Source organism: Chiloscyllium plagiosum, unplaced genomic scaffold (genome assembly GCF_037043375.1).
Source record: "Chiloscyllium plagiosum isolate Xiang-an unplaced genomic scaffold, Cpla_swu_hap1 HiC_scaffold_12, whole genome shotgun sequence".
Classification (NCBI taxonomy): Eukaryota; Metazoa; Chordata; class Chondrichthyes; order Orectolobiformes; family Hemiscylliidae; genus Chiloscyllium; species Chiloscyllium plagiosum.
The window spans coordinates 82,079,214-82,104,431 of NW_028270150.1; the positions used below are offsets into that span (position 1 = coordinate 82,079,214).

General features: G+C 42.4%; 1 protein-coding gene across 5 annotated transcripts in view; it reads left to right on the plus strand.

Annotated features, from left to right (window-relative positions):
- The window catches only part of LOC122555487 (actin remodeling regulator NHS-like), a 416,299-nt gene extending 391,629 nt beyond the window's left edge, over positions 1 to 24,670 (plus strand). For 4 of the 5 annotated variants that reach the window (XM_087992981.1, XM_087992983.1, XM_087992985.1 and 1 more), the window contains 4 exons: positions 2,908 to 3,039; positions 4,801 to 7,860; positions 11,837 to 11,957; positions 20,563 to 24,670. In XM_087992981.1, the coding sequence (XP_087849107.1) occupies positions 2,908 to 3,039; positions 4,801 to 7,860; positions 11,837 to 11,957; positions 20,563 to 21,133 (3,884 nt within the window). In that variant the 3' untranslated portion in view covers positions 21,134 to 24,670. The remainder of the gene's footprint in view (positions 1 to 2,907; positions 3,040 to 4,800; positions 7,861 to 11,836; positions 11,958 to 20,562) is intronic. The other variant, XM_087992982.1, reaches the window with a different exon arrangement.
- The last annotated feature ends 548 nt before the right edge of the window (positions 24,671 to 25,218 follow it).

A 25,218-nucleotide genomic window follows, 5' to 3' on the forward strand; every position in this document is an offset into this window, starting at 1 on the left:
TGAACGCTGATATGTCATGATGTTACGTAGCCTGACAGCACAAAGTGCTGAGATGCATCTATAAATAAAGGTCACTTGACAGAGGTACTATGAGGATAAGTATATGGACTTAATATCCCAGCAAACACATGTTGGGATTTGGAAAGGGAGGAAAATCCCTGCAAAAACAGAAAAAAATAAGAAAATGGCACTTTGCAGGATAATACTCTAACCTGTGATCATTAGTCTGATTTTATAAATTGGCAGTGCTCTGCAGAAAAGTAAGTGCCAAGGTCAGTGTGCCCTGTGTGATTTTCTACCTAGTGTGAATGCAGAGGTATAGAACTCTGTGCCTAAATTTCCAAGGTGTGCATCCTGATTGGTCACAGCCCATGCAAATTCCCAGTTTAGTAATAAAGAAAGAAGCACTGCACATTTAAAGATATTTTGGTTTCATATGCTGTCATTAAAAGTCACGCAGTATCCAATCTGACTGGCTCATTATTAATACGATTACTTCATTGGCAATCATTGACTGACTGTTTGCATAATGTTAGCCTCATCAATGCTTTTGGTGATGTCACAAGCACAGACACCATGGAAACACCAATAACAGTTTGACAAATGATGCAATGTCATCCACAGCAAGCAGGATGCCAGCTTCCATTTAAATGTAAGCAATAGATGGCTATGATGACAGTATAAATTATTCCAGGTTGCAGTGACACCCTAATTCTCAGAACTGCCCATTCGGCTCAGAGGAATAATTTGGTGCATTATTTTTTTAATCCACTGGTGACTAAAAGCAAAACTGTGTACAAATCATGACCCAAAGTGCCAGAGAATGTGAATTTGCAGGAGCCTGGTTCCGATCAAATTTTCCAGGTGACTTCCTGTTGTCTGATATTTGGGGTCTTTTCCACAGAGAATGTTCTGGGACTGTTCCAGTGCCTGTTTGAGAAGTGGTCATCAATTTTAGCTCAAAAATGTTCAAATATGTGTAGTGAAATCAGAAACCTGTTCTTTACAAATTCAACTGCGATGTTTCTGCACCTTGCAGGCAAAGAAACCCTTCCCTCCTGTGTTAGTCACCTCAATTAATGTAGTGTGTCACGTGAGTTTTGTTTTTGAAGAATCCAGCCTCTAAAACTTGCCTCCTTTTTGAAAGATACAGAATCTTTCCGAGATGCAGTTCCACATGCCTCAGTACCTAACTATTCTTTCTGTGTGGTCCTGGTCAGTGAGTGATAGCAGAGTGTTTCACCAGGATAAACTAATTACTTTTCCATTGTATTCAAATTAGGGGTAACATGACAATTTAAACCATTGGTCTTCTCACTCATCATACAGGAGGTCCTCTCCTTCGCCCTCTCCTTTACAGGGTTTCTGTAAACGATTTTAGTGTTCTGTTCCAACTTGGGAATAATCCTGGGAACTTAACGTTTAAACCACATTGTTAGCCCTGGCTGTAACAAAGGCAAACATTTTAATGGAAAGACAAAAACCATTCTTAGTCAATTATGTGTAAACTAAGAATCATTTGAACATTAATTGTTCATTAAAAACTGCTGTAGGGGTCATAATCTGAAATTTTAGGGTCAGCAGCTCCATGGCAGCCATAACTGGACCCCATCTTTGAGCTGTATTTTTTTTTGTAAAGCACTTGACGAGATTATCACTTCTTTACATACATGAAAAATCTAGACAATTTGTGAAGCTACTTAGTCCCTTATTGATTATTCTTTCCCAATGCTCAAAGTTCAGACTGGAACAATACTACTTTTTATTAGGTTTAAAGTATTTCTTGGTATCCTCCACCCGTGACGTTCAGGATAATGCTGGAAGACATGGATTATGTGCTGTGATATGAAACAGTTTTGAATCTGCCGTAATTGAATGGTGGATTTTGCTAATGTACAATCTGATCTATAAAATACTTCAGTTCCACAAGCCTATCTCACTCACCATGAAGTATACCTTTCTTAGCCCCCACATCTAAGTATCGTTTGGCATAATGTTAATACTTTCTGCTTCCCTTATCAACTCATCCTCTTTTTGATCAGAGGTGGGTGACCTGTGCTGGAGTGTTGGCCGTGGTAGTTTCAGATGACCATTCTTCAAAGTGAGCACAGCCTCTGAGGAATGTTCGTGGGCTGCTCAAATAGAAGAAGCATTGTTACCTCACACCAGCCTTAGTTAACCTCTGGGCACGTGCTCATTTGTCAAAGTGCAGATATTGGAAACTCAGCCAGTTTCTCCTTTTCACAGTCTGATAGTCACGTTGTGTTGACCATTCCACATAACCTAAAAATCAATCAGCTCACTGTTACCTTTTTACCCTTCCAAGTAAATTGATGTTTTGTGATTTCTAAAGATTTGCTCCCTGAGGTTTAACCAAGTGCTTCCTGGACTTTTTCCCACTGTGAATCCATCTCAAGGCGAGGAAACTGTCAGTGAGCAGTGGTGGATGGGGAGGACCTGTGTGACCAGGTGGAATGGGGTCCAGTTATGGCTGCCATGGAGCTGATGACCCTAAAACTTCAGATAATGACCCCTACAGCATTTTTCAATGAATGATTAATGCTCAAATGATTCTTAGGTTTCACATAATTGACCAAGAATGTTTTTGTCTTTCCATTAAAATATTTGTTTTTGTTACAGCCAGGGCTTACAATGTAGAAGATAGTAGAAACACACATTGTGCCCATGAGTGTTGGTATGGCTGAATTGCAGGTCAGTGTTGTGGCTTGGGAGCCAGTTTTTGGAAAAAATGTTGAGTAATGCCCTCAATCCTTTTATGAAAATGCTACATATAATATATACTTAAATGGATTGCTTAAACATGATTTAGTACTAATATACTAAATAGGTTAACTATAATTAGAATACTTTTGAAATCTTGCACAGTTTCCTTTTCCTTTCTCATAGGAGTGGGCTTTGAGAGGCAGGTCATCGGCAGATACTCTTTTGTTCATCCTCAATCTGTGCTGCACCGAAGACGGAAGCTAAAGAGACGAAAAACTATCAGTGGAATCCCCAGGCGTGTGCACCAAGAAATAGGTAACACTCTAAAACCTCCCTGACATAAACCTGGTTTGGAATATATTTTTTTTCTGCAAAGTCTACTCATAACTTTGAAATAAACCTTAGAGGCGGACGTAAATTAGTGTTAAATCTGAACAGGTTATTCTCACTCATTAGAAGTTTGATTTCATTCAACAGCTTTTATGACCTCATAATGTCTCAAAGGCTTTCAGTCGTGTATTTTTAAAGGGTAGCCATTGTTGTAATGGCACAGCAAGATCACACAAACAGAGTTGTGGCAGTTACTGGATATTTTAATGATGTTAGTTCAGGTCTAAATGTTGCAAAGGACACCTGGCCTTCGAAGAAGCACAGACACAGTGTTAGTTTGATGTCTGGTCCCAATACCAGTTCCTCTAGCAACGCAAAACTCTCTTGGTTCAGATGAAAGCAAATTACTGTTGGTGCTGATATTCCGAAATGAAAAATAGAAGTGGTGGAGATGCCCAGCAGGTCTGGCAGCAATTGTAGAGACAGAGAAAGTGAGCTATTGTTTTCAGTCAAGTATGACTCTTCTTCAGTCAGCCTAATTTCTGTACCCGTGTCTTTGGAGGAGGATTGAGCTCTCAAGCTTCTGACTCAGAAAGTTGATTTGATGCCTTTCTCTAGCAAACAACAGTCTATTATTATTTATGCTTTTTATTCTGAGATGGTTCTGAATTCCAGGAGATACCTCATGGTCTGGTGCTTACTTGCCATGTAATGATTGTTGTATAAGTCATGAATGATAGAAGTTGCCCTTAAGACCCCAGTCTGCCACTGATATGATGGGAAAGTGAGAATCATGAGCTACCATTGAGAGTTACTGAGCTTGATCCCCGCCCCGGTTGGCATCAATCAGGTTGGTATCTACTGTAGCCCTGGTAGTTCTGGATGCCAGCAGTGTTGGTAGAAGAGTCCAACTCTTGGAATGGGTCTGAGGGTGATGCCAATGGGACTAATTTCCGAGTGCAGTTAAATGTGAAATTCACGCACCTTATTAGAGAACAGAGTTTACTTTGGCAATATTTCATCTCCTGGTCCAGTCCATCCACTTAGATTGTTAAACTGAATTATGGGTGGCACGGTGGCTCAGTGGTTAGCACTGCTGTCTCACAGCGCCAGGGACTTGGGTTCAATTCCCGCCTTGGGCGACTGTCTGTGTGGAGTTTGCACATTCTCCCCTTGTCTGCATGGGTTTCCTCTGGGTGCTCCGGTTTCCTCCCACAATCCAAAGATCTGCAGGTTAGGTGAATTGGCCATGCTAAATTTCCCATAAGTGTTTAGGGATGTGTAGGTGAGGGGTAAGTATAGGATAATAGGGAAGAGGAATGGATTTGGGTGGGTTACACTTCGGAGGGTCAGTGTGGACCTGTTGGGCCGAAGGGCCTGTTTCCACACAGTAGGGATTCTGTGATTCTATGAATTGCTGGCATCTTGCTTGTGTTCAGTGGGGTCAGAGGAGACAGGCACAAAAGGGAGCTTCACAGTTGATATCATCCTGTCAATGCCCTCTGCTTTTCACTTGTCATACCCCGTGGGACCAACACCATCACCTCTCATCACTCCCTCCCGGGGGAGCTTTGGAATGGGGACCTGATTGCAGGACGTCCCAGTCCATTCCATTGCTGCCACATCCCTCCCTGTCTGTCAGAAAGCCACTGGTACTGAGTCAATTCAGGGCCTTTGTGTATTCAACTAGCTTCCTTGTCATTTTGGAGTATAATCCTTGATTCCATGTTTCATTTATTTCGCTAGCAGATTCTGATGGATCTCCCATGGCTCGAGAAAGGAATGTGATCGTTCACGTTAACCCAGCGTTGGACCTCCGTGTGGATGAGGCACATTCCACCGGCGGTCGTTCTGGGACTAAGGACTCCGAGTGCCAGACTGAAGATATTCAAATTGCTGCCCCATCAGCGAGGCGGGTTCGAACTCAACGTGGCAACAGCATCACATCTTCCCTGTCACATTCCGCTGGGAATATCCCAGTCTTGGCCGATGATTCAGGCTCGATGTTTCTCGCACCAATTGACAACCACGCCCGTGCCCGCAGCCTTTCCCGCGAAGGCATTAGAGAGTCACTGTTCCCTCACGAGTTAAGCCAGGACGACAGCGTTGAGAGCATCACTGGCACTCCGGAAAAATATCTGCCCGACCCAGAAAGGGCAGAGGAGGAAGAGGACGAAGCGAGTTTGTTTATTCAGAGTTCGCAGACACATCATTCGAAGGGAGTCACTGTTCAACCGCAGCAAAGTCCGGAGAGCGAAGCTCAGGGAACAAAGATGTCCAACTTTGTGCCAGAGGGTGATCTGGGCAACAGTGAAATCTCTTCAAATTCAGATACATTTGGTAGTCCAGTCAACAGTATCTCCAGTGGAGGGGTTATGTTGAGCAGTCAAATCGATCAGAAGGAGGACCACCAATCATCTAGTGGAAACTGGAGTGGGAGTAATTCAACATGCCCCTCCCAGACATCGGAGACCATTCACACTGCATCTTCACCGCCCCTGACTGGATCTTCCCACTGTGACTCTGAGTTATCCTTGAATACGCCCGCTCACGCCAACTATGATTCAGCGGGTTTCTTACTGGAGCAGTACCCGTACCAAGGAGATAAAGTCAGAGGCCACAGGGCAAACTCTTTCACTTCCACGGGGACAGATGTTGTGGAAGATCTCAACACAAGTAACACGAGTGACGCTGAATGGAGTTATTTACACCATTGCCATGATGCATCTTGCCATCGGGATTTCAGTCCAAGGCATTCGAGAACAAATAGCCTGGGATGTCCAAGTTTTGCCAGCATGGGTACCTGTGACAGTTTTGTTGAGAGACCATCCTCTTCCAGAACTGATTCGGGCTCACATTTCTCTGTGGATACTGAAGGGTATTATACCTCCATGCACTTTGACTGTGGTTTAAGAACTAGTAGAAACTATATTTATAACTATGCATCCACAGGCTCCAATGGAATCCAGAGTACAGAACATACTTCAGAGCTCCGTGAGCTCCCTCAAGCGGATCATTTAGAGTTGAGAAAGCAGAAGCATCGGGGCCAGAGTATTGCACTCAAGAAACCAAAGGCGAAACCAGCCCCACCAAAACGCAGTTCATCGTTGAGGAAGAATGACGTTTGTACAAGTGAGAGTGATCAGAAAAATGAACCAAAGACAAACAATGTACAGGAAAGGACTACGTCATCTAGAGATGCACAGAAATCTTTACAACTTGACCTAAGTCTTGCAGCTGAGAAGTTCAAAGACTCCATGCTGCCTATGAAAACAAACAGTCCTTGGGATAGTCAAATTGGATATACACATGATAATGATTTATCAGACCCTCAACTCACCCCTTTAGGCATGCCCTCCTTCAAGGATGAAGGTGCTGTGCAATCAGATTATGCAGGTCTCTGGCTCTTAAATGACTTAAAGTCTAATGATCCTTACAGATCATTATCAAACTCCAGTACTGCCACGGGTACGACCGTGATAGAGTGCACAAAGTCTCCCGAAGGATCGGAGTCACAGACATCCCAATCTGAGTCCCGAGCTACCACTCCATCTCTCCCCTCCGTTGAAAGTGAGTTCAAGCTGTCCTCTCCTGATAAGTTGGCCAGTTTGGCGTCGCCGTCGAGTGGGTACTCGAGCCAGTCTGGCACACCGACCTCAACTTTGCCTACCCCTCTGTTCCCGGGTCCCCTGTCTCCAAACAGCGGTAAAAGGAAGCCCAAAGTTCCAGAGAGAAGGTCTTCACTGCAGCAGTCTTCCACAAAGAAAGACCTCGAACTACCAACTATACCTCCAACACACCTTGACCTAAGTGCTCTTCAGAATCTGTTTAAAAGCAAACCTTTTGCTCACAGAAACCAATTGCACATCTCAAATCAGAGCAAACCGAGAGAGGCATCTGAAAGAACCAACACCAGTCCATCTATTTCCCTTGGCATAACTCCATCAGTTCTGCAGTCTGTTCAGCTTCGCTCTGTTAGTAAAACCAAGCAATCCAGACTGGAATTCCAAGAAGACCCTGACATAACAGAAGGCCCAAGATATGCAGAGGCTGCCTCACCACCAAGCAGAACTGAACCATACACTTACAACCGATCGTTAACACACAAGTACAACGAAATTTCCAATGCACCTCAACCGTTACAAAAACCATTCCCCACTGAAGCCAACCCAAGCATTTTGCCTTTAGAAAGTCAGCTTGCACTTTGTCTCGAAAATAAGTTGAATAGAGAGTGTATGTCGCCACTACCCTTAGCTTCTATCGCAGCAAAGTCTCTAACACAACTCACAGTATCAGACGAGTGCCCACCAAGTGCTGAACTGGAAGATGACCAAGTGATTGCAACTGAAAGCTGCCAGACGGTCTCCGACAGCTGCATGTGTGGTGACAAAAAGAATTCAGTCAAGCTGGGCTCTCCACACGAAACAGAGCGAAACTTCCATGATTCTGGTAAAGAGTTACAGATTGAGGTATTTGCCCAGGAAACAGGAAGTAAAGAGGAAGCTGGCAGTGTGCACTCTCCCTGCAACAGAGTTACAGAAGCTCAATCAGCAGCAGGACTGGGGTCACCAACTGCAGAGAAATTGGAGAGGAAACTTGATTTTGACTCGGTCAGTGATACGGAAAGTGTACACTGTGACATACTTCAACCAGAATTAAAAGATGCACCAAGGCTTGACAAAGACAGTGCTGAGGAGAAGACCAAAAGGGTGCAAGATGGCTGTACTGAAAGTGCTGCTGATCACAGCAGAACTGCAGAAGCTCTGGCTGAGAGTCCCAGCGATAGCCAGTCCAAAGACCACATGGGTAATTATTTCCTTATTTTCTGGCAAGTTGTACATTGAGATTGTTAAACTTCGTACTTGATAGCATTAAGTTAATGCCCCCAGTTTCCTTTCATAGCACAAAGCTTGACTATTTTCAGAATATTTTTGGTCAACTAAACCCTTGCAGTCAGTTTATGTATCTAAATCAGTCCAAATAATTACATAAAATAAGCATGATCCAGGTTGACATTCAGAGCTCTGGTGAAAGTTGGCTGCTACAGTTCTTCATCAATAAGATGTTCATTTCTGCTGCATCAGCATCAAAATTCTGATCTTTTCATTTAAGGTCTTTCTTTAATCTCTTTGTACACGGGCATGGAACATGCAGGCGTTTGCTTTACTTTATGAGCTTCACAAATATAAGGTGAACATCTTTCAGCAATGTTTTTCTGATCATTCTTTAAATCAAGCCTTATACACTGGAACTGAAATTATGGTGCGTTGCAATAAATGTTCTTAAAAATTCAGTACAGTTGAGAATGCATTCAAAAGCCCTATTATGTAAGGATGGTGAGGTGGGGGGGTGGCATTTTCTTGGAGCTGGACTGCACAGCCCAGGTGAACACAGCAAACATTGGAAGCCGAGTGGGAGGTGTGCATTTCTGTACCAGAGCTTGGTCAATTTCCCTCAACGTACAGGAAAAGAAGAAAAATTGAGCAGGTAGTTTAAAGATGCATACTCTGACTTGTCCAGTTTTAAGATCTTTACTGTTCACACTTAAGTAGAGTTTTGGAATACTGAATTTTCCAAGTTGTAGAAAAATATTGATTTTTTTCATTATTTGGATGTAATACTTTCAGCACATATCCTTTATATATTAAAAAAAAGTGTTGATTTAAAATGTCACCCAAGGCATATTCAAGTTGTCATTTTCTGGATGTAAGTTTGCTCGCTGAGCTGGAAGGTTCATGTTCAGATGTTTCGTCACCATGTTAGCTAACATTATCAGTGAGCCTCCAGTGAAGCACTGGTGTTAGTGCCCACTTTCTGTTTATACGTTTAGATTTCTTTGGGTTGGTGATGTCATTTGCTGTGGTGATGTCAGTTCCCATATGGTATCATTTCTTGTTATTTTTTTCAGAGGGTGGTAAATGGTGTCCAAGTTGATGTGTTTGTTGAATGAATTCCAGTTGGAATGCCGTGCTTCTATGAATTCTAGCGCATGTCTCTGTTTGGCTTGTCCTAGGATGGATGTTTTATCAGCTGAAGTGGTGTCCTTCCTCATTTGTGTGTAAGGATATTCATGAGAGTGGGTCATGTCTTTTTGTGGCTAGTTCATGTTCATGTATCCTGGTGGCTAGTTTTCTGCCTGTTTATCCAATGTAGTGTTTGTTACAGTCCTTGCAAGGTATTTTGTAAATGACATTAGTTTTGCTTGTTGTTTGTACAGGATCTTTTAAGTTCATTAGTTGCTGTTTTAGTGTGTTGGTGGGTTTGTGCGCTCCCATGATGCCAAGAGGTCTGAGTAGTCTTGACAGTTATTTCCAAGATGTCTTTGATGTAGAGGAGAGTGGCTAGGGTTTCTGGACATGTTTAAAGATCTGTAACAAACACTACATTGGGCAAACAGGCAGAAACTAGCCACAAGGACAATTGAACATCAACTAACCACAAAAAGACATGGCCCACTCTCATGGGTGTCCTTACATACATATGAAGAAGGATACCACTTTGACTGGGACACTTCCATCATAGGACAAGCCAAACAGAGATATGCAGGAGAATTCTTGGAAGCATGCCATTCCAACCAGAACTCTGTCAACAAACACATCGACTTTGACCCCATTTACCACCCTCCGAGAAAAAGAATAGGTACTGACATCACCACAGGAAATGACATCACCAACCCAAGGAAACCTAAGCATGTAAATAGATAGCGGGTCTCTAACACCAGTGCTTCACTGGAGGCTCACTGATGATGTTATCTAGTATGGTGACAAAATGTCTGAAAATGAACCTTCCAGCTCAGCAAGCAAACTTATATCCAGAACCTCAATTTGAGCTACAAATATTCTCTAAACCTGTCATTTTCTGTTTGGTCATAAGTTTAGGAGTTGTGGTGCAAGAATATTTTATAATTGTTTAATTTTGGGGCCAATAGAAATTGCACAGCAAATATTTAACACTGATTCCTGGACAATGCAAATATATTTTGTGATTGTTTTTGACAATGTTTCTGCAGAAGCAGTTCGAAAATAAAATGTACTTTTAATGGTGAGACTTTTAAGCAAATTTTCTCTCCAATTTTCTTTTTGAAACTACATCATCAGAGATATGCTGAATGAAAGGTGTTTTTCTCAGACAGTTAATAATAACTTGTCTAAATAATTATAGGGAGAAATGTTTTCTAACATGAAGTCGGTAAAGGCAGTTAAACAATTAAACCAGAGGGCTGCAGACATTTTAGACACACTTAGAAAGTTAGCAATCCTGGACAAACAGGTAGATGACAACCCACTGAAGGTATAGGATGATTGTGATTATACATTACTGTACAGTTATTGTGAAGAGGAGATGCAAAGTTGAAGTTTTCCAGCTTGCACTCACCAGGACTAAGGCACATGAGCTGTTAACGGTAAACCTTAATTTTCAGACCAGGCCAGTAGACTTTGATTGGTCAGGTTGTTGCTATGGGCAATACGGCAGAGAAAACATGTTGACCCAATCAGTGAACTACTCCCGCTCGTGTGAACTACTTGAGTCAGCAATGGCCCAACCAATTAGCACCTTCTTCTCATTCTGTATAAATTGGTGTTCCTTCTCCAAGTCTGGTGTCCTGGTCCTGATGAGTTCAAGACAAAGAGCTTTGACCTCATATCTTTTTTTTAGCAATGTTTAAATTTCATACTACAAGCAAATATTTGTACAACTACATGTTACACAAATCGACTTTAGTTATTCTGGTTTGAACTTATGCTGTATATGTACATGAGTTGTGAAATGAAGCTAGTTAACAATTTACATCAAGCCTCAATTCATGAAGATTGACCTTGGAGTATTCTTGGAGTGACTGAGGAAATGTAAGGTTATAACGAGGCATGCTATTGCTGCAATCTCAGTTGTAGATATGAGGCAACCTGAGTCAACTCCCACAAAAGAAGTTTACAGAAATGACCTATACCATTGTAGCTCTGATTCTGAACATAATCTTCTGTCCCAGAGATGGTAGTTTCCGAGGTGGGAAGGTTATTTAGTTAGGCAGGGGGTGATGTCATTGCCTCAACACTGCCACCTTCCCACACCCACCAGAATGAATGCCCATGGTGAACTTCACTGGCCAATTGAACCCTTTCAAGGGAATGCTTCGGCTAGAGGTAATCAATGGCTGACTGAGGGACTGGTCATCAGGAAGCAGGGATCCTGATAAGAACTGTTCTCTGTCCTTCCTTCTTAGCCACATTAGGAACCCATGGCCTCAGTCACCCATAATCCTGGGAGTGGCAGCTACAGCCTCCTCAGTGGCATTATTGAGTACAAGAGCTGCGGGCCTCTGACTGACCCATCTCTCTCACAAAGTGGGTTTTCTGCTCCTGACATCATGGTCCTTGGTGAACGTTCTCCAGTGGCCTTGCTACCTGCCTGTTTGGCATGTTGTTCAACGGCTTTAGTGAAAACATAAATGGTGAAAAGTGGTGTCATGTTATTTCTCCAGCTAACAGGCGAGCTCCCTGCTCCCGAACTAGAGTCGGCCTTCTTTATGGTGGACACACATTCGATTTGAATCGAATCCCAAATTATTCTCAAATCTTGAAAATCATCCAGCGCAGTAATTTGAAATGTTGCACAGGCTAGGATTCCTAATGCATTTTTGGTTAAAATGTTCTATTAAGCCACAGTAAAATCTCATTAAATGCATCTATCTCATGAAGGTTTTGTGCAATTGTTTGCCAAAATGAATCGAAATGTTAATACACTAAGACACCAAGGAAATACTGCATATCTTTCTCATCCACAGATGTAGAACAGGCTGAAAGTTGCTTAACTTCTCCTTTGGATCTTGAGATGAATGAAGATAATGTATTCATATCACCAAACAAACTCCGTACAACAGAGGACCTTTTTGCTGTGATTCACAGGTCAGGAGTCTTTACAAACATTTCCATGTACTTGTCTAGAAAATGACCTGAAAATAAATTGCAGACGTTACTTGTGTGAATTCCAAGCGTTTCTGTTTCAGCAATGGCTGGGAGTGATAACGAGGTATATAAATCTTCTGAAAGGTTTTGGAAACAAGATTGTGGCAGTTTTGTTCAGACACTGATTGAAATTTTTATATTGATTTTTTGAAGCAAATGCTTTTTTCCTTTCTTACTGTGAATGTATAAAAAAAATGAAGTGCGTATATAAATTTTCTCCCTTCGCATAGCAAGTTTACTCCATAAAATGGAGGAAGAGTAATTCAGCAACAACAGCTCCATTTATATAGCATCTTTAGTGGAATGAAAAGTCCAGTGGTTTCACAGGAGCATATGGTTCTTAGCAGGGAAAGATAAGATAAAGTATTTTTTTCACTGGTCGGGGAGGGATTAAATTTAAGAACAGGGAGGTTCTGCTGCAATTGTACAAGGTGTTGGTGAGTATTATGCACCTGGAGTATTATGTACAGTACTAGTCTCCTTTATGACTGTTGAATCCCTATAGTGTGGAAACAGGCTCTTCAGCCCAACAAGTCCACACCGACCCACCGAAGAGTAACCCACCCAGACCCATTCCCTCTACCCTACAGTTCGCCCTGACTAATGCACCTAACCTCCACATCCCTCAACACTATGAGCTATTTAGCATGGCCAATTCACCTATCCTGCACATCTTTGGACTGTGGGAGGAAACCGGAGCAAACCCACGCAGACACAGGGAGAACGTGTAAACCCCACAGATAGTCACCCGATGCTGGAATCGAACCTGGGTCACTGGCGCTGTGAGGCAGCAATGCTAACCGCCGTGCCACCCCACTTGAGGAAGGATATACTGGCTTTGGAGGCAATGCAGAGGAGTTTCACCAGGTTGATTATGGAGATGAGGAGGTTTCCCTGTGAGGACAGGTTGAGCCGCCTGAAACTAACCGCATGGTGGTTAGCACTGCTGCCTCACAGCGCCAGTGACCCAGGTTCGATTCCAGCATTGGGTGGCTATCTGTGGGGTTTCCACGTTCTCCCCGTGTCTGCGTGGGTTTGCTCTGGTTTCCTCCCACAGTCCAAGGATGTGCAAGGAGGTGCTAGAATTTAGAAGATTGAGAGGGGATCTTAATTATGAAAGGGATAGACAAGATAGAAGGAGGCAAGTTGTTTCCACTGGTGGGTGAGACTAGGACTGGGGGGGCATGACCTCAAGATGAGGAGGAGTAGATTTAGAACAGAGATGAGGAGGAACTGCTTTTCCCAGAGAGCAGTGAATCTATGGAATTCTCTACGCAAGGAAGCAATAGAGGCAGCCTCATTAAATATGTTCAAGACACAGTTGGATGGATTTTTGCATGGTAGGGGAATTAAAGGTTATGGGATCATGCAGGTAGGAGGTCAGACCAGCCATGATCGAAGCCGGCTCAATGGGCCGAATGGCCGACTCCTGCTTCTATTGCTATGAAACTATGACAGTTCTGGCTCGCTCATTGTTATAAAAAAAAGTCCTTTTCGTCCCTTGAATCCTTTCACCAGCTCCAGGTTGAGTGATCCAGTTACAGTCTCTGGGAACCTGTGACTCCAGGTGCCTAGGTGCAGGATTACACATCGGGAGGGCTGGGCCATTTGAGGATTTACATCCAATAAAATTCCAGTCAGTTTGGAGGCAAGTCCAGAAGAAAATCACTGAAAATGCAATAACACTGTAGCAGAGGAATTAAAAAGAACATTAAACAGAAAAATAATTAAGTGACAAAAAGATTAACATTTTAAAATTCAACTACCTTGATCAGAAAAGAAGCCTGCTTGGTGGTCTTCGAAGGAATACAAATGATGTCACCCAGTGGCCAAAACATACGACTGCAGGCAATGAATTTGAAATCAGCAACTGCTGGGGACTGAGTATGATTTTACAACTTGAGTGGCTCAACTGAGATTCATCTCAGTTATTAGATTAGATTAGATTCCCTACAACGTGGAAACAGGCCCTTCGGCCCAACAAGTCCACACCGATCCTCCGAAGAGCAACCCACCCAGACCCATTCCACTATATTCACCCCTGCCTAATGCACCTAACACTACGGACAATTTAGCACGGCCAATTCACCTGACCTGCACATTTGTGGGATTGTGGGAGGAAACCGGAGCACCTGGAGGAAACCCACGCAGACACGGGGAGAACGTGCAAACTCCACACAGACAGTTGCCTGAGGCGGGAATTGAACCCGGGTCTCTGGTGCTGTGAGGCAGCAGTGCTAGCCACCGTGCTGTCCCGGTGAACTGAAGCAAAACTTTAAAATATGCAAAAAATCACGGTCTTTAGACTGTAGCATCCTCTTATCCTCAGTTCATAAACAACAAATAAAGCAGATGTCCCTCTGTGTTACAGGTTAATCTGTTAAGGTCTCCTACAGCCAGCTAGGCCATAAACAATTAATCTCCTCCTGGATGCTGTTGTCTCTTCCTTTATCAGTGTTTAGCCTACCCTGTCACTTCCCAAGCCCTTCATAGAACATTTTTGTTAACACTGTCTCCTGTTTGCATGGATGACATTGATACCAAGCTGCAATATGGTTCACTCCATAGAAATTTGAAATCTGCCTCAGTTCTAGTACAGAAAGCACAAGACCCTTACAGTCTAAACTTTTCCCTGAACACAACTACATGCACACACAAAATATTTTTTAAATGTATGAACATCCTGTCATATGTGCTTTAGTCCTTTTTCTCATTATCTGCTGATACACCAACTTGAACTGTTTTCTTGGTAGTTTTTGTCCATAGTGGTGATTTGCCATTGCCTCCTACTCTCCATAGAACAGGGCAAGGAAGCAGGTGCAAAGTCCTACCTTAGCCAAAATGGGAAATCAAACACACTCTGATATTCAACCACCCAGCTAACAGTGATCATCAGCCTCCAAATCATAAGTTGAATTGTCAAGTAGCAACTTATTTTATTATTGCCTGGCATGACATATGGTATAGGGCAGTTAGAGGAGGTGTAGCAATGAAAATACTTATCACAATATCTGTCATCATGAAGCTCCATCATTCATTTTATTGAGGCCAATCAATTTAGCAAGTATACAGAGTCGACGGGGCACTTGTGAAGTGGGTTCAAGTCCTACCTGCTCCAGCGGTTGTAATAACTAACATCTCTGACTAGATTGATTAGAGAATATCTGCAACAGATCACTCCTCCCTCATTTGTACCTTACCGTTCATCTTAGCTCCATGTCCCTTGATACTCTTACCTAATAAAAATCTGCTCATAACAGGCTTAATCCTCCCCCACCCACCCCCCAAGAACCAGAGCCTTTTGGGCCAGATATATGGAATAGGCTGTCTTCACTCCCTGGTCTATTGTCTGAAGTGCACTTCTTGGGTTGAATTTTCCCAGTGTTGTGCAGATGCATTTGGAGACAGGTCTGAGAATCTTCTTGTTGTGATTTCGTTGGCGATAGGGTCTGATGGTTAATTGACGAGATCAGTCCACTTGAAAATGGCACTGGGATCCTCCCCGTGATGTCTGAGCCATGCAACCCTCAATGAAATCAAAGTCTAGCCATTGTTGGAGGTGGCCCCCAAATAGCTCACGGCCTATTGAAAGCCACTTCCAGATGACCACAGTGAGACTTTTAGCCAGACAATGCTGTGGCTCCCTGAAGCTCTATGTTGTCCTTAACTGGATGGGGTTACAAGTTCACTGAATGGAGGCCACAATTGAGCCTGACGTTGGGGTCCCCAATTCTCAGCAAAGTGCGGCCTTACCTGTTTGGTTTAGCTCATCAGTTTTCACGGATTCTTTGCTATATATAGAAGCATTTTTTTGACAGCTCTATCAAAAGTCAATCATAGGACATTGGAATGGGAGTAGGCCATTCAGCCCCTTGAGGCTGTCCCACCATTCAGTGAGATCACGGCTGATCTGTGACCTAACTCCATATACCTGCCTTAGGGCCCATATCCCTTAACAGTTTTGCTTAATTTACATTTATCTATCTCAGATTTAAAATTAACAACTGACCCTGCATCCACTACTGTTTGTGGAAAAGAGTTCCAAAACTTTATGTCTAGAAGTGCTTCATATCATCTCTCCTGAATAGTCTGGCCATAATTCTCAGACCAACCCCCTAGTTCGAGAGTCTACAGCCGGTGGAAATAATTTATCTTTATCTATGTTGTACTTTCCTTTTAATTTCTTAAAACTCCAATCAGATCACTCTTTAACCTTCTCAGTTCTGGAGAAAACAGGCCTAATTTGTATAATATTTACTCATAACTTAATCCCTGAGCCTACGTATCATTCTTGTAAACTCACATTGTATTCCCTCCAAGGCAAATATATCCTTCCTAAGGTATGGTGCTCAGATCTGCTCCAGGATTCCAACTGGGGCCTAACTAGGGTTTTGTATAACTGCAACATAACCTCTGAATCCTTGTACGCCTGTCCTCTAGATATAAAGGGCACCAGAGTGTAGATCAGAGTGGTGCTGGAAATGCACAGCAGGTCAGCCAGCAGCCGAGGAGCAGGAAAATCAACGTTTCGGGCAAAAGCCCTTCATCAGGAATAGAGGCAGCACTCAATTCGCCTTCTTGATTATTTTCTGGATATGTTTGTGCCATTTTAAATATCTCTGTCCCTGAGTCCCTGTCTATGTTCCCTCAGAGCTCTCCGTTTTCAGGGAACTCATGCTAGAATACATTGCAGGCAAGCAGCAACCCAGCATTTTTAAATTCATTCATGGAATGTAGATGTCATTGCCTGGGCCAGCAATCATTGTCCATCCCTAAGTATTGTTGAGGTTGTGGTGAGCTGCCTCTTTGAACTTCTGTAGATGATGGAGTATGGGTATGCCGTCAGACTTCCCAGCTTCTGGTCTGCTCTAGTAGTCATGGTATTTATATGGCTGGTCCCGTTCAGTTTCTGGTTACCAGGGTCTTGATAGTAATAGGGAATTCAGCAATGTTAATGCCAGTGTTTGCCAGTTGGAGATGGTCCTTGCTTGACACCTCTGTGTTGCAACTGTTTTGAACTCAAGCCTGGATATTGTCTCACTGTGCTAATGAACATGGACTGCCTCAGTACTTTTAATTGTGAGCTTTGACAGCAACTTTCGACAGCATTCACTATCAGTAGATGTTAAACCAGACATGTTGAAACCACAATGGAGAACAGATGGCTCCGTAAATTGAGGAGGTCTTCAGATTTGCATCAAATTTCACCATTTAATTTGAATGATTTATTTAATATGTGATATAAATAGCATCTCCCAATTAGATTTAGCTCTGATCTTCATACAGATGACAGCTGAGTTTGCTCTTGGGATATTTGGGTGCTTCAACAATCTGGCGCCCTGAGGTGAGCTGTTCTCTCAAACAGCGGATCCTGGAACATTAGAGAATGTGCATTCTGTGGATTTTCTGACCATTAAAAGGGAGGGATGTTACCCTGAGAGTGATGGTTGTACAGCACTGAAACAGACCCTTCAGTCCACCCATCCATGCCGACGAGATATCCTAACCTAATCTAGTCCCATTTGCCAGCACTTGGCCCATATCCCTCTAAACCTTTTCTATTCATATACCCATTCAGATGCCTTTTAAATGTTATAACTGTACCAGCCTCCACCACTTCCTCTGGCAGCTCATTCCATACATGCACCACCCTCTGCGTGAAAATGTTGTCCCTCAGATCTCTTTTAAACCTTTTGCCTCCCACCTTCAATCTTTCACCTTTCATTTTGGATTCCCCTACGCTGGGAAAAATACCTTGGCTATTCACCTTATCCATGAACACTGCTGTCCCTAGTGGAAATACCAGATTGTGGACTCAACAATGACAACTGACTTTCAACAAATCTTTGAATGTCAGAACATTCAAAGTACAGAGGGATCTGGGAGTGCTAGTTGAGGATTCTCTAAAGGTAAACATGCAGGTTGAGTCCGTGATTAAGAAAGCGAATGCAATGTTGTCAATTATCTCAAGAGGGTTGGAATATAAAAGCACTGTTGTGCTACTGAGACTTTATAAAGCTCTGGTTAGGCCCCATTTGGAGGACTGTGTCCAGTTTTGGTCCCCACACCTCAGGAAGGACATACTGGCACTGGAGCGTGTCCAGCGGAGATTCACACGGATGATCCCTGGAATGGTAGGTCTAACATTTGAGGAACGGCTGAGGATCCTGGGATTGTATTCATTGGAGTTTAGAAGATTAAGGGGAGATCTAATAGAAACTTACAAGATAATACATGGCTTGGACGCTAGGAAATTGTTTCCGTTAGGCGAGGAGACTAGGACCTGTGGACACAGCCTTAGAATTAGAGGGGGTAAATTCAGAACAGAAATGCAGAGACATTTCTTCAGCCAGAGAGTGGTGGGCCTGTGGAATTCATTGCCACAGAGTGCAGTGGAGGCTGGGACGCTAAATATCTTCAAGGCAGAAATCGATAAATTCTTGATGTCACAAGGAATTAAGGGCTACGGGGAGAATGCGGGTAAGTGGAGTTGAAATGCCCATCAGCCATGATTGAATGGCGGAGTGGACTCGATGGGCCGAATGGCCTTACTTCCGCTCCTATGTCTTATGGTCTTATAGTCTTAACTATTTCTAACTAACCTGTTTAGAGATGTTACCACACACCTCTGGAGCAGATCGGACTTGAACCCCAGTCCCCCTGGTCTTGTGATAGGGATTCTATTTCTGCACCACAAGAGCCCGAGTTAATCATGTTTGTAGATATTTTGAATCAATCTGTTCAGCTGTGTTGGATAGAGCTCTCAAAGATAGTGGAATCAAGGGTTATGGAGATAAGGCAGGAAGAGGATACTGATTAGGAATGATCAGCCATGATCATATTGAATGGCAGTGCAGACTCGAAAGGCTGAATGGCCTACTCCTGCACCTATTGTCTATTGTCTATTGTTACGACGCATGTCTGAGGCAGTTGGGAGTTGAACCCGGGCCTCCTGACCTTAACACTGCTAAGGACACATGACTGCACCACACTACCCCCCCCCCATATGGAAAATGTCACAAGGTACAACACAAAGAGTCATACCAAAATGGACAAATCATCTGTATTAACTAGACATTAAATATACGCATTGTGTGTTATTGCTAAAAACAGCAGAATCCTTCAAATACTTTGAGCATATTTCTTTCTTTCAGTGGCATTCATCCTCTCAGGAGGAATCTCCATCACTAGAAGGACAGAGTTGCATTTAAATGGAGCCTTGTATGACCTCATAATGTCTCAAAGCACTTTATAGCCAAAGAAGTACTTTTGAAGTGTGGTTCCTGTTGTAATGTAGGAAACAAGAGCTTCTAATTTTCCCAGAGCAAGCTCCCACTGACAAGTCATTTTTGATGATGTTGGTTGAAGAACTAATATTAACTGGGGGGGACTCTCCTAATGGCTTCAGGCTCTTTGACATCCATCTGGGAGGATAGCGGGTACTTCTGACAGGGCTGCACTCCTTCAGAAGTGTCAGCCTCAATTAGAGGGTCCAGTCTCTGAAGTGAGACTTAACTTCATATTTTGCTGACAGCTGAGAATGCTACTGATGAGCCACATTGCTGAATATTAGCAGATATCTGGGATATAGCCTTGTTATTGAATGCAGGACGTAGGGAACACTGTACATATGAATTGTATTCCAACCAACTGCCCTGCACCTTCTCCCGAATAGGTTTATCAACCCTCCACAATTGTCCTCCTGAATTAATCTCCTGGAGACCATAGCCAGCATCCCAGGAGACATATCATGGCAACCTTGAAAATAATGTGTGTTTTTGACTTATTGTCCAGGCATACTTCCATTTGCTAAGCCTCATTTACTGCTGATGGAATTTCAGCTTTGTTTCTCTATTTTCCTAATTTCTACTGTGGAGAACTGCAATGTAGAACTTTTAGCTTTTAGCTTTATTTCTCTGTTTTTGTACCAAATCCATTTTAAAACTTAAGATTTGTAACTGGGTACTTTGTACCTAAGATGGCAACATTGTACACATTTCACTGTACTCCTGTACATGAGTACATGTGACAATTAAACATAAAATCCCTAGTGTGGAAACAAGCCATTTGGCCCAACAAGTCCACCCAGACCCAGTTCCCTATCGTATTACTTTACATTTCCCCTGACTGATGCACCTAACCTACACATCCCTGAACACTGTGGGCAATTTAGCATAGTCAATTCACCAAACTGCACATCTTTTGGATTGTGGGAGGAAACCAGAGTACCTGGAGGAAACCCATGGAGACATGGGGAGAATGTGCAAACGCCATACAGTCACCCAAGGTTGGAATCGAACCCAGGTCCCTGATGCTGTGAAGCAGCAGTGCTAACCATTGAGCCACCATGCCACCCCCTTAAAAACATGCTATTTGATTGGGTGGTGGGAGGTTGGATACTATGCACCATTGCATCCACCCAGAAGTGGAAACCCTGTTTCCCAGTTGTTCCCAACTGATGTCAAGATGCTTTCATTTGAGCCAGTGTTTATAGTAGGGTTGGTGAATGATGCTAGAATCTGATCTATGTTGTTTTGCCCTCTAGATCAAAGAGGAAGCTTCTGGGAAGGAAAGATTCTGACGAGGGGCCAAATGTGAACAAACCAAAATCATCCCCTGGGACTCCTCCTGCTGTTCAAAAGCAGCCCGGCCCTATTTACAGGAGCGTCCGCAAATCCAACACCTCCCACGAGGAGTTCAAGCTGCTGCTGCTGAGGAAGGGCAGCCGCTCAGACTCCAGCTACCGACTGTCCGCCACCGAGATACTGAAATCCGCGAGTCCCGTATCTCCCAAGTCGCCGGGAGACAGCTCGCCAGAACAGGCGAAGGACTCCGAGGACATGACCCCGGCCCCTTTGCCTTCCGGGCGCGAGGTGCAGCCCCCGGTGTCACCGTGCTCACCCAGATTCAGCACCGAGGGCATCTCCGCCCGCGGCTTCTCGCTGTCGGTGTCTTCGCGGCCAAGTCGCTCCCGTGCGCCGCCAGTGGCGGGCAGCAGCCGTTACAGCGTGCGCAGCCGCCTCCACAGTGCACCGATGCAGGTCATCTCTGAGGGTGAAGCTGAGAACTCGGATGGAAGCCCGCACGACGATCGGAACTCACAGGGTGCACAGTAACTGTCCCGCTGGAGAACAAACATCAATGTGCATGTGGGGTTTTTTTTCCTTTTTAGTTTAGCAATGTTTATGCTGAAAGGTTTATCAAAACAAAAGAAGAGCAGGGCAAGGTCTAAACTGTGTTCAGAACACACACAAAGAAACAGGTTATTGCCCAATAGGTACTGAGATAAGACAACCCTTCACTGTTTCTCCAAAACTGCTCATGAAATTCAACCATTCCAGCGTACACATATTTTGATTAAATAAGTTACAATTTGAGACATAACCAGAGCAAATGTTGAAGAGATTTTAGATGGAAAGGAAATCAAAAAAATATCCTTAATGAATTTGGGCAATTACTCTGTTTTTAAAGTCTCAGATGAATTTTGCAAGGTTTATGCATGGTTGTTCCCTATTTGTGTGATATTAGTGGGGTGTCATTATCCTAGGCTGATTAAAACAGCAGCCAAAGCAACAGGACCATTGTGAGAAAGGTACATTGCAAGCCCTTGGTATTCCTGATTGAGTGATGATAGGTGAGAAGTGGAATGGCTCTGCTCTGAGCAGCACAGTCTTTGAAACTAATGTAAGTATCATTATTTTTGGTTGATTTGAAAAGGTATTAATCCTTTGAGCAATGCACATTCGTAATCATCTGCATCATCAGTGTGTTCTCGGAATGAAATAGTCCTTGATCTTAAAGATTAAAACAATGATGGAGGAGGAAAAACATGAGCAAATTGGTTTCCTTTTCAAAATACAGTCTCCAAGCTAATCTAGATATTATTCCTAAAGATGATCACTTTGGGTTTGTGGTTTCATCTCACCCATAAACCAGAACTGAGATAGTCTATCACTATAATTAATTTGGGAGAAAAACATGTACCGCCTCAAAAGGTTTACAGAGTTTTTACATTTACCTGGATATTTAAATCTAATTGATGTATTATTATATAACTAATAATTATAATTAGATAATTGATAGTTGTCCACTTCTAAGAGTTTAAAATTTATATTGCTCAAGTATTCTTCCCTTACAGCTTAAATCTTAATTAACTTCTACTGGTTACAGTAGAAATAGGATTACAGCTAAAGGATTAATACTGTACTACCTAATAATGAAAAATATTATGTTTTTTTGAATTTACTAAAAATCATTATATTGTACAAAATACAAAAGGAACCTAAGGAAATGATTATTTTTGTGATTAAAGTTGAAATACCTGTGTGTAGACACCAAGAATTGCATGTTTGCAAATTTGCCATATTTGAAAACAGTATACAAACATTTTGGGAACCACAATGGTGGGGGTTGAGGCAAAAAAAAGAGCTTTTTTAACATAAGAGACATTACCATTGTAATGAAAATGTTTTATCTACAGGTTGTAATGCACAGATGTCAGTACGATGGGATTGACATGGAATTAACTGAGAAGATAAAAAGACAGGGGTTTTTTTGTAGTTTTAAGTTCTTCAATAAAAAAAAGGGAGTGAAGAGCAGTAAGTGCATGGGGGAAATTTTAGCCTTTAGGAATTGGCACTGTAGAGTAACTTTGGGCAAGTTGTAAAACAGGGCTGATCCTGTGGTTGGCCGCCCAGTAACTTAGCATAAAATTACCCCCACATAGGTTTGTGAAGGAATTGGTGATGGTGTAAAGTCAAAAATGAATAGGGTAGAGGATCTATTTCATGTGTATTGGAAATACCATATTCAAAAGTGAGAAGAGGATGATTAATGGTGTGAGATGACTGATGCGCGAATGGGTAAGAAAATGGGGTATGTTTTAAAGTGCAGATTGATCCAGTGATGTTCAGTGAAAGAAATTTTGCCAAGAAGATTGTAATTCCACTTTGGCATGCTGAAGAAGTGCAGAAGCAATGTAGATTTTGAAATATCTACACTGAAGATTTGAAGACAGTCCCAAGTTAGGAATTGATGGTGATAATATTGTAAACGCTCTTTTCTCAAAAAATGATCACAAATACATTTGGTACCATGAGCTGATTCTCTTCAGTTCAGTCAACTACACCAAGCATTATTGTTCTCGTTTTACTTGAGTATTTGTTTAACAGCCCAGGTCAACTTCACTTAGAAGAAAATGACTGTTACAAAACTCACAGCTATTATATCTGGCCAGAGATATAGATGAGAAAAAGATAGCAGGAAATCATGCAGATGATGTAAACTGGAAACAATGACAGAAGTGTTGGAAATACACAGCAAAATCGATCAGCATTTGTTAAAATGATCACACTTCAAGGGAAATCCTCCTGTAAGGAAGTAAAAATCCTACACAGATGCAGAGTACATTAGAACTCTTGGTAGGTTGTAGGAGGAAGGTGGGGGAATTGAAGCAAGGTATCTTACTGTATTAGCTTTTTCTGCCTACTGATAAGATTCCTCCTGTGACATCAAATATTTCATTCTTGTCTGTCAAACCTTACATTATTTGGAATAATCTGATTCTTATGAATGAGCACATTTTCTTCTGTAATACGAGTGCTTTTTATCAGTGCAGGCAGATGTGAATTACACAACTTACACAGACCCACACACAGGATTATTTGAATCACATATCTCGTAAAGCACTCAGTGAAAACGTGTTTTTCAGCAGAAGTTTATATATCAGCTGTCGAGCAGCTAAAATATCATCAGCCGAGCACCATATCTTTATCCCTCTCCAACATGTGGCAACATGGAGATGTTTAGGAATGAAGGCAAGAATCTTCTGGACAATTAACTTCTTGAAATATGTGATGCACAGTTACAAGGGATATTGCTTAGTTATTTTGTAAAGCACTCATACAATTACTGAATGCTCTGACAGCACTGCCATCTTTGGACAAGGTGAACTAATTACATTGTACAAATTACTTTTGTGAACCATCATTCCAATATGTGTGTTCTGTTGTTTGCACTGAAGTGTAAGACAGTGGGTGTTTGAAGTTCTGCAGCTGCTTTCCTATAGCATTTGATGATCCCTAATTTATATAGGCTTTCTTTCTGTTTATTTGGCATATATAAAACAACTGCACAGTTTAAATCAAAAATGTATACCGTCTCATAAAGAATTATGCCTAGGTTTTGCCAAAGGTTGAATGAACGCATCTTAACTGCATAGATGGCAGAGTTAACAAAATATTGGTTTTGGTTTATTGTATAAAAATAAATATAAGAGAAGGTTACAGTGTAACTGTATTGGTACTAGAACCAGTTCATCTGGAAGACAAGAATGGTTTATGGATTTGCAGCCATTTTATAATTTTTTTGTAATATTTGTAAATATGGACTTTTTAAAATGCCGAGATGCTTTTTTGTAAAATGTTTTCAAAGTTTACAATTAATTTCTAAGCCTTTGTATATTTTAGAGCTGTGCAACACTTTTAAGTCTTGTATTTATTTTTAGTAAAGATTGTGAAACTTTCCCTGTGAATTCTACCCAAGTACAGTACGTATGGCCAGTCAAGTCTGGCTGCTTTGACATTGTGCATAGAGCCTGAGAATAAATGTGACTGCATTGGATCGGCAGAAAAAGAATTCTTTTTCCAATGGTTCATTTATTTTATGCTTAACCTCACATATTCAGAAGGATCCACAAAGGAGTATATTATTGCAAACGTTTCGTCCCCTGTCTAGGTGACATCCTCAGTGCTTGGGTGGCTCCTGTGAAGCGCTTCTGTGGTGTTTCCTCCGGCATTTAAGGTGGCCTGTCCCTGTCGCTTCCGGTTGTCAGTTTCAGCTGTCCGCTGTAGTGGCCGGTATATTGGGTCCAGGTCGATGTGTTTGTTGATGGAGTTTGTGGATGAGTGCCATGCTTATAGGAATTCCCTGGCTGTTCTTTGTTTGGCTTGCCCTATAATGGTAGTGTGTCCCAGTCGAATTCATGTTGCTTGTCGTCTGCGTGTGTGGCTACAACTCACCAGAACGAAGGACCCGATACCCAGCATAAGCAAAACTAATGTAGTGTACAAAATCCCATGCAAGGACTGCACAAAACACTATATAGGACAAACAGGAAGACAGCTAACGATCCGCATCCATGAACATCAACTAGCCACGAAACGACACGACCAGCTATCCCTAGTAGCCACACACGCAGACG